Genomic DNA, 14219 nt, shown 5'->3' with positions numbered 1-14219 from the left:
TTAATTTCGGCTCAGCTTTGAGTGTGCACTCTGCGAGCAACCTTACTTATAGAGACAAGTGGGGGTGCGCTGCGCTACAACCAGCTTATAGCTTATACAGATTTTGTGACTGTTGAATCGAAGATTTTCTACCCTTCGCAAATAAATAAGTTTTCCATACAATGACTGGATTTTGATCGACCATTTCCTATGAAAAGTTTATAGCTGCCTATCTGAACCCTGCTCGGACAATAATCCATAGCAAATTTTTTAGAATATTATGTAAACTAAAAAAGTTTCCCATACAAGGATTTGATTTTCATCGTTCAGTTTGTATGGCAACATGAGTCACAGATTTTTTGAGATTAAATGAGGTTTGAAAAATACTGATGGTCGGACAGGCCGACATGGCTAAGTCGACTCACCTCTTCGTACTGATCAGAGTATAAATATTATAATCTCATGTAATATGACTAACTGAATATTATACCGTCTGTAGAATCAAGACATTTTTAATAGATAATGACTTATTGAAAATTTTCATCTATGAATTTTCGTAAAGTTCTCTCGTATGTTAGCAGCAACCTATAATTAAATCTGTATTTTCTGTAGTGTACAGACGTATCGTTAATGTCGGCGTCCATTTAAATTTCTTATTAGAATGAAGCAGGATAGATATATTAAACGTACTCATACTTTTAAATTCGTAGATCAACGCAACGCAAACAGTGGTGATAGAAAAATGAAAAATAAAAACAAAAAAGCAAAAGAGAGGCACAACAAAACGCTAAACGGAAAGTAAAGTAACAGCGAAATGTTAATGGAAATGTAAGAATTTTTAGAGTGAAAAAGTCATAAACTAATATTTATTTCTGTCTACGAATATGTTGATAAATATCTTATGACAATTCTCTAAAAAAAAACACAGATTGCTCCTTTAAAATGTGTTTGCAATTTGCTGATAAATACTTATGGATGCGAGCGCAAAAACAAAGCAGGGGAGCGATAAAGAAGCCCATTGGCAAACAGCTGATATGGCGCCAATGTTACCACATGCAAGCGTGCACAGCGGCAGAAGGTGTTTTAATCTTCATAAAATTCGCAACGCTTTCTCGCAATTATGAGTAGTATTGTGATAAAAAGTTAAATAAGATAAAGTTGAAAATGTTCAATATGCCTTTACTACGCGGCAGTCTACAAAAAGTGCGCGGAATATATCAATTAGTGGCTAATCAAAGCAGAGTGAGTGCACCAAGATTTCCACAAGTTCCTACAGCATGCTTTCATCTGAATCACGCAAGTGCCGCTAAAGTGTTTGTTGACAGAGAAAATAAACACGCACACGATGTACTGGTGCAATCACTAAAACCATATCAAATATTCCGCGTGGATGAAATTACGCCAGCAGCAGCAAATGGACCTGTTGCAACAGAACTGCCTGCGCTGATATCTACTGGGGATCTATCTCGTGCCACCTTTGAAGAAGTTTTTGACACATTCAACGCTCTCGCGCATTATTGCATAAGGACAAACACCTGCATCTCAGATAGTCGCTTTGAACAATTCTGTAAATTATTTTGTGAACAAACTCATAAACTCAGCAATGAACAGTTGTTATCCGCTCTACGACTATTAGCCCAACTGCCAACAGAGGAGTCGGTACGTCAACCTAACTATATGCAATTGTGGAACAATTTGGATGTGGTGTGCTGCCGCCGCATTGAGCAGTGGTCCAGCGATGAGCTGCTATTGGTTTGTGATGCTTGGTACTCCTTGAATTTAGCGCGCGTATGTGAGTTTGTCTGGAAAGCTTTACGTAAGTTGGGGCGCAAAGTACGACGTATGCAACCTGAGCAATTGGTGCAAGCAATGTTCTACTGCAATGTGCTGCGTCGCCCGGTGTTCGAAATGTTCGATTTCGAAGTGAATTTAGCACGTTTTGTTGATACAATGTCACTGCAAGAGTTGGGTGTAATGTCAATGGGTTTCTTCAAGACACAAACACCCATACGTAATCCTGAACTGCTGGATCACTTGTACAAACGTCTAATAGCGGAAATAGAGACAGTTGATGATATCACATTGGTATCGATATTGAAAGTGCTGCGTTATAGCAGTAAAATACCACAAGTGCCACAAATGATGGAGCTGATGGAGGTGTTGCAAACACAAATATCACGTATCTCACTAATGAGCTGCTTGCACGTAGCGCTCTTCGGTGTGGAGCTGCAGTGCTGTCATGATGGCGTCTTAGAGTTAGTGCTGCAACGCTTTAATCAGGACATCGAAAATGCGCGCTTGAAAGATATGGAACGCATATGCTTGGCAATATCTGTGTTTAACTATCGCAGTCCAACCGGTGTTGAACAAGAGTTGTGTGCGAAAATCTTGTCTCTACTTGAAACCAAAGTCGATGAAATCCTAAAATACCCGCGTTGCTTCGTCGCTTGCTTGCATTATTTAACTCTATGTGGGCATTATAATAAAGAGATGATAACGTCTGTGCTAGATAAGCGATTCGTTGATCTTGCTTATGGTAAAAATGTGACCGCTGGACGTGAAATCTTTAATTTAGACTCTTTTGTCAAAATAAATTTGAAGGATTCCAACTACGCTGGTAATGAGTTGTCAGAAAAAAAGCGTCGCTCCATGGGTAAAGTGCTCACTCAGTATATACCGGAGAGAAATCAAAAGTTTAGACTAAATAAAACCGACCGCATACTGCTGGAGATCAAGGAGACGCTGGAACGTATACTGCGCCCAAATACACTCAAACACATATTGCCACATTTCGAGCGGCCAGATGTGGTTGTTTGCTATGATAACTCGCTTCGTCAGGCAATACCACTTGCAAACGATTGTCCGGAGGATTATAGCGGTAGTTATTAAATATCGTGGCATAGAAGACTTATTTTATGTAATATTTTTTATTCCCAGGCACTATCTTGACACGCAACCTGCTGTTGGGTGACGCGGAAAAAACGAATGTGGATACCATCGCTGTGGTCATAGTTGGCTGGAATAATGTCGTAAAGGATAAACAAAGATTTACGGGACTTTTTGAGTTGAAACTGAACCAATTGCGCATGCTGGGACACAAACCCATTTTGGTGAGTATATTTTCTGTTTATAGATTCGTTATGTTACCTTTTTAAATTTTGAGGTTAGGATTTTTTTTTATTTATCAAAATAAAGTTATTATTTTCTTTTTGTTTTCATTTGTGGAGGGTATATTAGCTTCAATGCCACCCGAATAAACGTTTTTTCTGCTTATATATTCGTTTTGTTATTTTTTTAAAGTTTGAGGTTAGGATTTTTTTTATAATTATCAACTTTTTTAATTGCATATTTAACGCACAAGCAGCTAATATTTCATATTTATATGCATATTCATTTATTTTTCACGCCTTTTCTATAACAAAAATTAGTCTAAATTGTTGTTTTACTTAAAATTAACAATCAATATTTCTTACACCTACTTAATTACATATTTGCAGATATATTGGCACGAGTGGCGCGCACTAGAGACTCCCATGGATCGTCAACAATTTTTAAAACGAAAATTAGCCAATACAATAAATTTGTAACATTAAATGTACAAATAACCTCACTAATATTAGTTAGCAAATTATATATCTAAGGAACACAATATAAAAACAAATATTGAAAAAAAACTGTTATTTCTTGTCCGTCGGCGCGTTTTTCGGATCGAATTCCTCGTGCAATATTTTTTTCGTATATTCGTAAACTACGAATAGCGTCGCTGTCGCCGGTATCGTGCGTAACACGGACGGTAATAAACCGTTATAGAGTGCTAGTATACCCTCTTTGCGCACAATATCGACGCCCACCGTTAACATGCCGTGACTCAAGCCCTGCACTTGTATGCGACTCTTGATGACATCGGCGGGGAAAATCATTGTCCAAAGCATAACGCCGCCAACGGCGCCAGCAAACATGGTTCTAAGTGGACCAATATCGTCCTTCGTCTGACCGGGTCTGCAAATAAAGTGTAAAATTTTCATTTGATTTGCCATTAAGCGCTATAGTTTGAACTTACTTAGTGAGCAGCTCACGCGTTAACTCGTAACTGCCGAAGAAGAAGAAGTAGCCGGGCATTTCGCGCATGAACGTCGACGTGAGACCGCGGAAAAAGCCGGGCACACCTGAATGGAAGTCAGCAAAACAAGGACAAATAATAATTTTAAACAAAGAGTGCTTTATTTTATGTATATAAACTCACCCTCTGCTTTGTAGATAATTTTGGTTAATTTCCATGGCGTCATATGCTCGTTGGCCGGTATGCCAGGACAACATTCATGGGACTGAAAGTGTTAGCGAATGTTTTAGCACTACAAATATAACATTTATACGTATTTAACGTTTATTTTGACCCACCTCGCGTATCGCCTGCAATTTACACTTCACCAACTCGGTGGGGCACAGCGTGAAGGTCGAAAAGAACGCCGCAAAGAAGCCAGCAAATGCATTTTCCGTCGTATTCAGTTGACTGTGATTCTCTTTGCCCACCAGATATGCCACGAAAGACTGACAGCCGCCATATGCGGCAAAGAGCACAGAGTTTTCAGCCACATTTGCGATAACGGCCGGCACACTGCCCGCGTAGAGACCGCGAAATATGCCATCCTTCTTGTAAGTGTTCACAAAACATTCAAACATGTTTTTGTAGAGAAAGGGAAATGTCTGCTGCTTCACCTTAACCGTATCCAGCGGCTGTGAAACATACACCTGCGTGGCGCCACCTATTGGATATAAATAAAAAAAAAACTAGAAATTTTAAATTGTGTTTTGGAAAACATGTGCATGAAAAGGAAGCAGTAGGTTCAATAGCCCCAAAATTGGTTTGCAAGTAACTACAACAACAAATACTGTTATTTATGAATTTGATGAATAAGGTAGGTACTTTTGTTTTATTTTTGTTTTTGTTCATAAGTCGTAGAGCAGATAAGTAGTTAAAATTCTAGTACGAAAGTCAAGTTGCAAATTTATTGATGCCAAAAATAAAAACAACCACTTGCGCAAAATCTGCGTGTAGTTAGAGCTTTCCTGATTAAAAAATTTTGCGATAATTTCTTTAATCTTGTACATAACAACAACAGAGAACAATCTTTACCACCAAAACAACATCAATATTTCAAGATTTGTGCCATTTATGGTTTGAATTTTAATTTTTGAAGTATTGCATTTTGAGGTTAGGTTCACATTTATTGAAAAAACTCTTGAAATTTTAACTCTATTACACTACAAACTAAATCCTTAGCAGTTTGCCAAGTGGCTTAAACGGAATAAAAATAAAATTCTTATCAAAATCAACATTATAGCTCCGCCCCGAGTGAGTTTGGTCCTTTTAGATAACCTTCAGGTCTTAGTCTACTGTTCTGGTAACGGTTATCTAGTCTCCTTTAGAGTGGTAAGGAATAGAAAAGTTGTCAATGAGGTCATTCAACGGCAGGCCTTGGAAGCTTGTTTTTTTAGACGGTATCGGATTTTAGGGAGAGGGGTGTCAGATGTGTAGGGTTAGCTGAGCATGCCAAAAGGTGGTCAAAGTCATGCGGTGACTCATTGCAGGGCTCCATTCTTACTCCATCTCGGTTATGTGCAAAAAATGCAATGGATGGAGCCATCGTAAGACTTGCTCAGGCCTTAAGCCCACAGGGAGTGAAGCACGAGTTACCTGGCCCTATACTGCCAATGAAATACTGCGACCTTATCCTCTAAGGCTTTACAATCTGCACCAAATTCGCGCACTGCGCCGCCACTCCTCCAGAATAGCCAACAAAGGATATCTACGGTCCATAGGAGCTCAAATAGGCAGCATGACTCCCATTTTGATCAGTTCACTGTTCTTAAATTGTCAAATGTTCACTCTAATAAAGCTATGTGTGGAGCTTGGGGTCAGTGCTCCTTTCATTAAAGAATATTTGTTGTGGCTGAGCTTCTTATATGGCTCCTATATGGTTGTAATCGCTTCTAAAGTCCGTTTCTGGAAGATTTTGTAGTCACTTTTGCTATTGGATCAATTAGTATTTAAGACATCTGTACGCTATAGTGATCCGATCAGAACGTTTGTTCGGAAATTGTACCAATATCTCGGACAATAATATCTGCCAAGTTTTATGGAGATATCTTGTCAATTAAAATCGTTTTCTATAAAAGAACTTGATTTTGATCGGTCAGTTAGCCTAGTAGCTATATGCTATAGTGGTCCGTCACTGGTGGCTCCGAGAAATGAGCAGCTTCTTGGGGAGAAAAGGTCGTGTGCGAAATTTCAGATCGGTATCTCCAAAACTGACTGACTAGTTCGCGATTATAAAGACGGACATGGCTAAATCGACTCATCCTGTCACGATGATAAGAAATATATGTCTTTATAGGGTCTCCAATGGTTCTTTTTTAATGATACCCAATATTTTGAATGAGAAATACTCCTCAGGCTTCTCATTCTTATCTTCCGTGCTCCCGCAAGGCGGTCTCAAGCACGGAACGGAGCCGGGATACCACATAATATGCCAGAAACTGTCAATACGGCAGCGGTCTCCAAAAATATTTTCAAAGTATTTGTTACACCTACAACAACAACACCATATTCTTCAAATTTAGAAAAAATTAAACTCTTTAAATGAGTCTTTCTAACTCAGCGGCAAATTTCGATTTCGTTTAGCTTTTTGCATCATACATTCATTAAGTTTCAGCATTATACACATACATACATATTTATAAAGACACGTTGTACATACATACATATGTACATACAGATATGATATGCGCGCTGAAGCTTTAATGCCTTTAATAAGTTTCGTTTACATAGCAGCACATGGCACGTTATTTCAGCTGGTCTATATGTAAATACTATGTATACCCCCTCCCCACTTACCCAGCGAGCCCGCCACGAACTCAATCAGTCGATTCTGCATGGCGCTCGGCGGTGGCGGCGGTGGTGGCTCCGGTTCCTTTCGCCACCAAAACAGATCCATTTGTTTCACTTGCGTCTGCTTACAGCGCTGAGCTCAACGTACAACAACAAAAAAGTAGTGTCTTCTGCGACTTTATCTAATTATCAACACCACAGCCACTCAATATCACTTGGCGCCTCAAACTTTTCCACGCACCGACTTATCATTCAAAGGCGCGGAAGCAATTCTGGTCGTGTGATGAAACTCTCGAGACCGCAACGGAGCGTCAAACGCGACACGCACTAATTCACTGTAGAATTGACCGCTGATCTACTGAGCGCGACTGCCACTTGGTGACTGCCGCCGTATATTGCTTGCGCGTCGAGCGTGCGTGGCTAGCGCGCGCTGTTTCTACCGTTCGATCGCTTATCAGCGTGAGCGCCAAATGAGTATTCGCTACAGCGCTCTCTTCTGTTGTTATATTTAATAGCAGTGTGTACAAAAACAATATTTTATGGTTGTGTTGTTGTTTTTCTCCAGCTTCAATGCTTCGACAACAAATTCTAATCGCAGCTAATATTTTTTCTAGCGTTTTTAGATTCTTGTCAGTGATTCAAGTAGCTGTACTATTGTTTTCAATGCATATTTTCGAACTGATAAAAGCGTTGAAGTGAATTTCGTAGCGCTGATAAGCGATCTCCATGCGAATTTATAGTTTTGAGTGAAAGATTATTTATTCTTGGCGAAAGTTTATTTTGAAATGATTTGCTTGTGTTCATTGACTAAGGACTGACAGCTCAAAAAAATGTAAAAAATATGAAAAATATTAACAGTTATGGATTTTTTGTAGTAAAATGCGAAGACGTATTTTTTGTAAGACTTTTTCAAAAACAAAAATACAATTTCAATGCAATATTAAGTAATAAGCATTAACTATAATATTTTATAACTAAAAACAGGCCAAATCGTCTCTAACCTCATTTTCATTGACAGATTTTTTGGCTATCGTCTTTATTAAAATTTGAGCATACTATCTTATCAAAATTGATCCAGACTAAAGATACGACATTTTCACATGTTTTACTATAATACTAGGCCCGAGGTTCCCTACTGTTTTAAAGAAGAACCACAGAAACTTCAAATTTAATGGGGAATGTTTATTATCGTTCGAAAGAACATTCTTTGGCATTTAGTTTTTGAAGATTGTCTCTGTCAAATGTTGGCCGCCGCTACACTCAGATAGTCCCTCGGTTGAGTCTAATTTTCGATGACTCGTTCCAGCATTTTGACTGGTAACTGGCGCATGAAACACGTGATGTTTTGCTCCAAGGCCTAAATCGAAGCGGGATTGTCCGCATAGACTTCAGACTTTACATATCCGCACAGGAAAAAGCCTAACGATGTGATATCACACGATCTTGGTGGCCAAACGACCGGCCCAAAACATGAAATTATTTGCTCACCGAAGTGTTTTGTCGTTAAATCCATTGATTGATGCGATGTGTGGGAAGTGGCGTTGTCTTGTTGAACCCAAATGTCGCCGAGATCACGAGCTTCAATTTCAGGCTTCAAATAGTCGGTCACCATTTACGGTTACGTTCTCACTGGACCATCATTTCTGATGAAATATGGTCTGATGATTCCACCGGCCCACAGTCCACAACAAACCGTTGTTTTTTCTGTATGAAATGGCAGCCCTTGAATCTCTTCAGGTTGCTTTTCATCCCAAATGCGGAAATTTTGCTTGCTTACATATCCATTGAGCCAGAAATGGGCCTCATCGCTGAACAAAAACGTCGAATGTTCTTGGAACTCTTCAAAAGCCCATAGAGCGAAGCAGTGTAGCTTGGAAAGGTTGAGTGTCTTCAGTTCTTCCATGAGCTATATTTTATGAGTTTTAAATTTAAGATCTTGACGTAAAATGCGCCAAGCCGTTCCATACATCAGTTCGAGTTGCTGCGAACGGCGCCGAATCGACTGTCCACAGTCTTTGTGTGTACACTCTCAATCAAAAAAAGGCTAAAAAGCTACCTCTACTTGGATCACTTGGTATTATCTTTAAAATAGGCTCTCGAAATAAAACAGACAAGTTAACGCTTAAAATTAAATTCTCTCTTCTCTTGTTATAAGCCTCGGCTGGCCTCTCTGCCTCTCTCCTATCTTTCCTAGAAATTTTATATACATACATATATGACCTTTTATTCTTCGAAGAAGGTTAGGTTGGTTATCGTATAACCTTTTAAGTGCCTTCTTCTCACCTTTGAGCAGAGCAAGTACTTACATTAAAAGTAGGGGTACTTTAGGTTGGGTTCGGTTCATAAATGGATCCCACTTAGACAATACATAACGCTAGTCTATTGTGTTACCTAAATACTTTTACGTAATGATCGAAAAGGCTTTCAATAACCGACAAAGCGGTTTGAGTCACAGATTTGTTGAGGTTGCTGTTATTAATGCGGGCTATTTCGCCAGGTTCGCCGAAGAAATTACTGGCTGTAATGTTTCAACCTCAGTTTTGCAAAGCCTGGACAATGAAGCAGAAAGTGCCTGGCCGTTTCCACCTCGTCATTCTCCATATAACTTTGTAAGTTAACGTCCGACAAGATGTTTAGGATTACCGCATGTACACCTGTTGGAATTTCCAGTAAGAACACCTACCTTTGGGGCAAGATGAATGATCTCACAGAATGGAAGTCACATGAAGCTAAATCGGGCGAATACGGTGCTTGCGAGACGATATTGGTTGAAAATTTGGCGGAAAACTTACGACGAACCAATGCAGTTGCGACCGCGCATTATTGTAGTGCAAAACCACAAGTTGTCGGCCCATAATTCCGGCCTTTATTGAAGAATAGCTTTGCGCAAACGACGCATAATATTTAAATAGTATTCCTTGTGGACAATTTGGTCGGTCGGAAGGAATTCGGAGTACACCGCACTTCGATAATCAAAGAAAACTGTCAACATAGCCTTGATTTTTGATCTACTTTGACGTGTTTTTTTGGGCTTCGGCTCACCTTTGCCACGATGTTCGGCCGATTGATCGTCTGTTTATGGGCCGTAAGCATAGATTCTAGCTAATAATAACACGTTTTATGATATCCTGATAGCCGGAAAGCATTGTTTCCCAGACGTTAACGCGACGCTGTTTCTCAAAAAAATTTAGGGATTTTGGAACCATTTTTCTTTGGCCTAAATGATCTTTCAAAAGGGTTTTCAGTGATCCTTCCAATATTCTAACGATGTCAGTAAGATCTCTGACTGTTAATCGTCGGTTCTCAAGCACCAATTCCTTTATTTTATTGAGGTGTTGATCATCAGTTTTTGTTGATGGCCGTCCTTGACGTGGTTAGTAGTCAACGCGTTCTCCACTCTCTTTGAATAATTTGTACCAATAAAAAAACAATTATCACCGAAGACCTTTTCCAACATTCTGAACGCTTCGGACCAGATATTTATATCGGCGAATGGGTTTATCGCGTACCTACTTTTTAATCTTACTATTTTTTGCCTACAGTAGTCTAGAGCTAAAAAGTTCGAAAGACGCAAAATGTTTGCTCCATATGTAATTTAGGTTTATTAATTTTTTATTTATTTATTTATACGCTTTATTTATTGTTTGTGGTATATAATGTATTAAATGTAATATTCATTTATATTTTATGTATATATGTATATTTATATGGTGTATTTTTGATAAGTAATTTACACGAAATGCTAACCATAAGATTCTTATATTTTCTAATTACGATACATAGTACTAAACTTCACTAAATCATATAACTGTATATGGTTATGTATATATATATTATGTGTTTAAATTTATATGTAGGAAGGTGTTTTCACGCATGCGTGCGCGTGTATGTGTGTGCGTTTGTTTAAGGATGGGAGAGCTTCTTAAGTGACGAGTAAATACATTTACATACAAAGTTAGCAGTACATAGCTTATCATATACTACATACATACAATGCACCAACAAATTCCAGGTGCATATCCGATCATCGCTCATTAACAGTTACACGCTGTCAACGCAATCTTTTCTTGGAGTTACGGTCACAAATTATAGTGGAGTACATACATATTTATATGTGTTTATGTATTTGTAAGTGTGTGTATGTACATTGTTAATTAATTAATTAATTATTTTATATATTTTCTTTGCCTTTGGGAAGCAACGCTAATTTCTGGTTCTTATGTATGTAGACATTTTTGTTGTTGTTTTTGGTTTTTAATTTGTATACAGCTTGAGATTAATTTCCTGATGTGCGGTATTAATTTCTTTAATACATAATTATTTATATACATTTTTTAATTATTATTAATTACGATTTTTCATAAATTTTTCCATTAATTTGTTTTTTTATTTTTAAAATTTTACTTTCCATTTTTGTTAATTAATTAAGAATAAAATTAAAAAAATAATTTAATTAAAAATTAAAAAAATTAATAAAAAAAGCAATTCAATGAATAAAAATTTAAAAAATAATTGATAATAAAATTAAATAAATTTAAAAAATATATGAATTAATTTATTTAATTAAGTGATTACTGAATAAAATTTTAAAAAATATTTAAGGATAAAAAAAGTGAATTAAATTAAATTATTATTTTTTTCATTAATAAAAAAATAATTTATTTATTTATTTTATTTAATAATTTATTAATTTGTTTTATTTAAATAAGAATAAAAATTAAAAAAATTATAATAAAAATTAAATGTAATGAATAAAAATTTAAAAAATAATTAATAATAAATTTAAAAAATTAATTTAACTAAATAATTAATGAATACAAATTTGAAAATAATTAAGAATAAAAACTAAAAAAATTACTTTAATTTAATGATTAATGAATACAAAATTAAAAATAATTAAGAATAAAAATTAAGAAAAAATGCATATATTAAAATTTTAAAAATAAAAATTTATATTTCAAAAAAATAAAATTAATTTAATTTTTTAAATTTTTATTCATTGTATTTAATTTTTAATAATAATTAAATTAAAATATTTTTGTTTAATTTTTATTATTAAATAATTTTTTTTTAATTTTTATTCTTAATTAGTTAAGAATAAATTTTTCATAATATATTTAACTTGTATTAATTATTATTATTTTTTTAATTTTTTGAGGTTTTTATTAATTTATTATTTTGATTAATACTTTTTTTAAATATTTTATTTGAATAATTTATTTACTTTTTTTAACTATAATGCCTCACATTGCCTTCTATTCAATACTTAATTACTTTTTCTATTTTTTTATATATTTTTTGTTAGTTATACATATATATGTATATGTGTATTGGTTATATACTTTGACATACATACATATGTATATGTATGTATATATTTATATTATATAATATATATGAATTAGCAAAGATTTTACAGCTTATGTATATTTTTAAATATTTTTCTTATTGGAAGTGTATGTACAAGCCGAACTTGCGATTTAATAAAATATTTACTACAAAAAAAAAAAAATAAACGATATAAATAAATTAGCAAAACAAGCCTAAAAACCTCTTCTTCAAAAGAAAATTATATTATCTTTGAAAATTCATGAAATTACCGAACAAAATTCTAATAAAAATAATCCTTAGGGTGAGGTATCATAGTGAAGTGAGCAAATATTTAAATTTTTGTTGCTTTAAACTAATGGATGAAAAGGTTATAAAAGTGATAATATTGTGTTCATTTTTCTTGAAAATCCCAATCTCAATCTATTATTTTTATAATAATCTTATTTCAAAACTCTCTAACATTAAAAATATTTTTAAAATCTTTATGAAGCTTTTTGGAAATTTATTTCGCGAAATTCTGTATTCAAATTTTGGAATTTCTTATAGTTTGACAAGGAAAAATTTTCGAACATTCGAAAATAAATATATAATAAATATAATATTAATATTCACAAAGTTTCATTCGAAACTTGGAGTTACTTAATGAATTTCGAAACCACACAATTTTTTGTTTTTGAAATTTCGAAACAATATATTCCGAAATTCCGAATTTTCGAAATAAACTAAATTTTTCGGATATTTTTTTCATGTAAATGTCAAATCAAAGAAAATGTGTTTAGAAGATTTTCGAAATAGCATAAAGGTTTTAGTTAATATGAAATTCTGATTCGATTTTTTTTGTTTTTAAATATTCGAAGTAATATAAATTTTTCGAATATTTTTATTCGAAAAATTTTCGAAATATGATAAACTTCTTAATTAATAGATCAAATCTTCATCACCGAATTTTGAATTTTCGAAAAAACATTTTCATTTGAACACTTGCTATGAATTTTGATTTCTGAGGTATTAAATATATGTTTTCGGAATTTTCGAAATTTCGAAGTTAAAAAATTAATTTTCAGAATAACACTTTCATTTCAACATTTGCTATGAATTTTTGATTTCTAAGGTATTGAAAATATATATTTGGGATTTTCGAAATTTCGAAGTCGAAAAATTAAATTTCGAAAATTACAATACATTTTCATAATATTTTTTGCAATTTAAGTATCTGCTAGTTTTTTTAATAAATTATTATTGTTAAAAATTTAAAATAAAAGTTGTGACCCTGTAAATAATCGATTTACTGATAAAATTTGAAACCAAAAAAATCACGTGACCATATATTTAAATTTTATATATTTTTTGGTCTCTTTGCTGCCACGCTTGCATTGTTAAGCGTTCTCCTCCGCTCTCTACTTTCTTATATGTTTTGTTGTTTGCTATTTGTACTTGTAATCTTACGCTAATCATGCTTATACAGGGTGTAAAAATAGCGTCGAATCTGTGTTACAGTATTTCTTTACTTAATATTTTTTTATTTTCTTTCTAATATTTGTTTGTGAATATTTTTTTACGAGTATCTGAGATATATTCAATTATTTTTACAGGCAAGCTTTAGTTGCTTAGCTTTTCTGAGCAACAATTTTAGCAAAATCGCTGCGCATTTCGGTTTTATATAACCTCAATTTCAAATTGCATATTTTTAAATTATTTTTTATTTATATTTTTGGGGTTATGTATTACAATTTTTCCATATAAAATACATTTGATAATGTCTGTGGAGTAGTTTAGCGTGTGGCGTTGGTTTCTTCTAATTTTTATTTGCAAAAATTGTTGTTAAATATTTTTATGTTTACAGTTATGTATATATTTATGTTTGTGTATGTATAATACAAGTTTATTTGATTTAATATATATTTTTTTTATTTTAATTTAATTTTTTTATTTTTATTTAAATTTTTTTTATTTATACAGCTAAGCTTACTTTGCTAAAAACATATTTTTTATTATATTATAATTATAATTTTTTGTTTTT

At 34.1% G+C, this 14219-nt stretch overlaps 2 protein-coding genes across 2 annotated transcripts; one reads left to right on the top strand and one right to left on the bottom strand.

The window, feature by feature from the left end:
- The first annotated feature begins 752 nt into the window (after positions 1-752).
- Positions 753-3668, top strand: LOC105229779 (FAST kinase domain-containing protein 5, mitochondrial). Its single transcript, XM_011210228.4, has 3 exons — positions 753-2857; positions 2917-3089; positions 3477-3668. The coding sequence occupies exons 1-3, from the start codon at positions 1144-1146 to the stop codon at positions 3564-3566; spliced, it is 1977 nt and encodes a 658-aa protein (XP_011208530.2). The 5' UTR covers positions 753-1143; the 3' UTR covers positions 3567-3668.
- LOC105229780 (mitochondrial ornithine transporter 2) lies at positions 3350-7471 on the bottom strand. Its single transcript, XM_011210229.4, has 5 exons — positions 6875-7471; positions 4378-4742; positions 4223-4304; positions 4040-4145; positions 3350-3978 (listed from the first exon to the last, which is right to left on the bottom strand). Exons 1-5 carry the CDS (start codon positions 6972-6974, stop codon positions 3657-3659), a joined length of 975 nt encoding a protein of 324 aa, XP_011208531.2. The 5' UTR covers positions 6975-7471; the 3' UTR covers positions 3350-3656.
- Between the last annotated feature and the right edge of the window lie 6748 nt (positions 7472-14219).

Source organism: Bactrocera dorsalis, chromosome 4 (assembly GCF_023373825.1).
Source record: "Bactrocera dorsalis isolate Fly_Bdor chromosome 4, ASM2337382v1, whole genome shotgun sequence".
NCBI lineage: Eukaryota > Metazoa > Arthropoda > Insecta > Diptera > Tephritidae > Bactrocera > Bactrocera dorsalis.
The sequence above is the reverse complement of the archived record's forward strand: the minus strand, read 5'-3'. Positions and strand labels throughout refer to the sequence as shown.

Coding starts and splice junctions, on each gene's coding strand:
- LOC105229779 (XM_011210228.4), top strand. CDS start 1,144: ATGTTCAATATGCCTTTACTACGCGGCAGTCTACAAAAAGTGCGCGGA. Junction 2,858..2,916: donor TTGTCCGGAGGATTATAGCG/GTAGTTATTAAA, acceptor TTTTATTCCCAG/GCACTATCTTGACACGCAAC. Junction 3,090..3,476: donor TGGGACACAAACCCATTTTG/GTGAGTATATTT, acceptor ACATATTTGCAG/ATATATTGGCACGAGTGGCG.
- LOC105229780 (XM_011210229.4), bottom strand. CDS start 6,974: ATGGATCTGTTTTGGTGGCGAAAGGAACCGGAGCCACCACCGCCGCCA. Junction 4,743..6,874: donor GTTCGTGGCGGGCTCGCTGG/GTAAGTGGGGAG, acceptor TATATCCAATAG/GTGGCGCCACGCAGGTGTAT. Junction 3,979..4,039: donor ACGCGTGAGCTGCTCACTAA/GTAAGTTCAAAC, acceptor CTTTATTTGCAG/ACCCGGTCAGACGAAGGACG.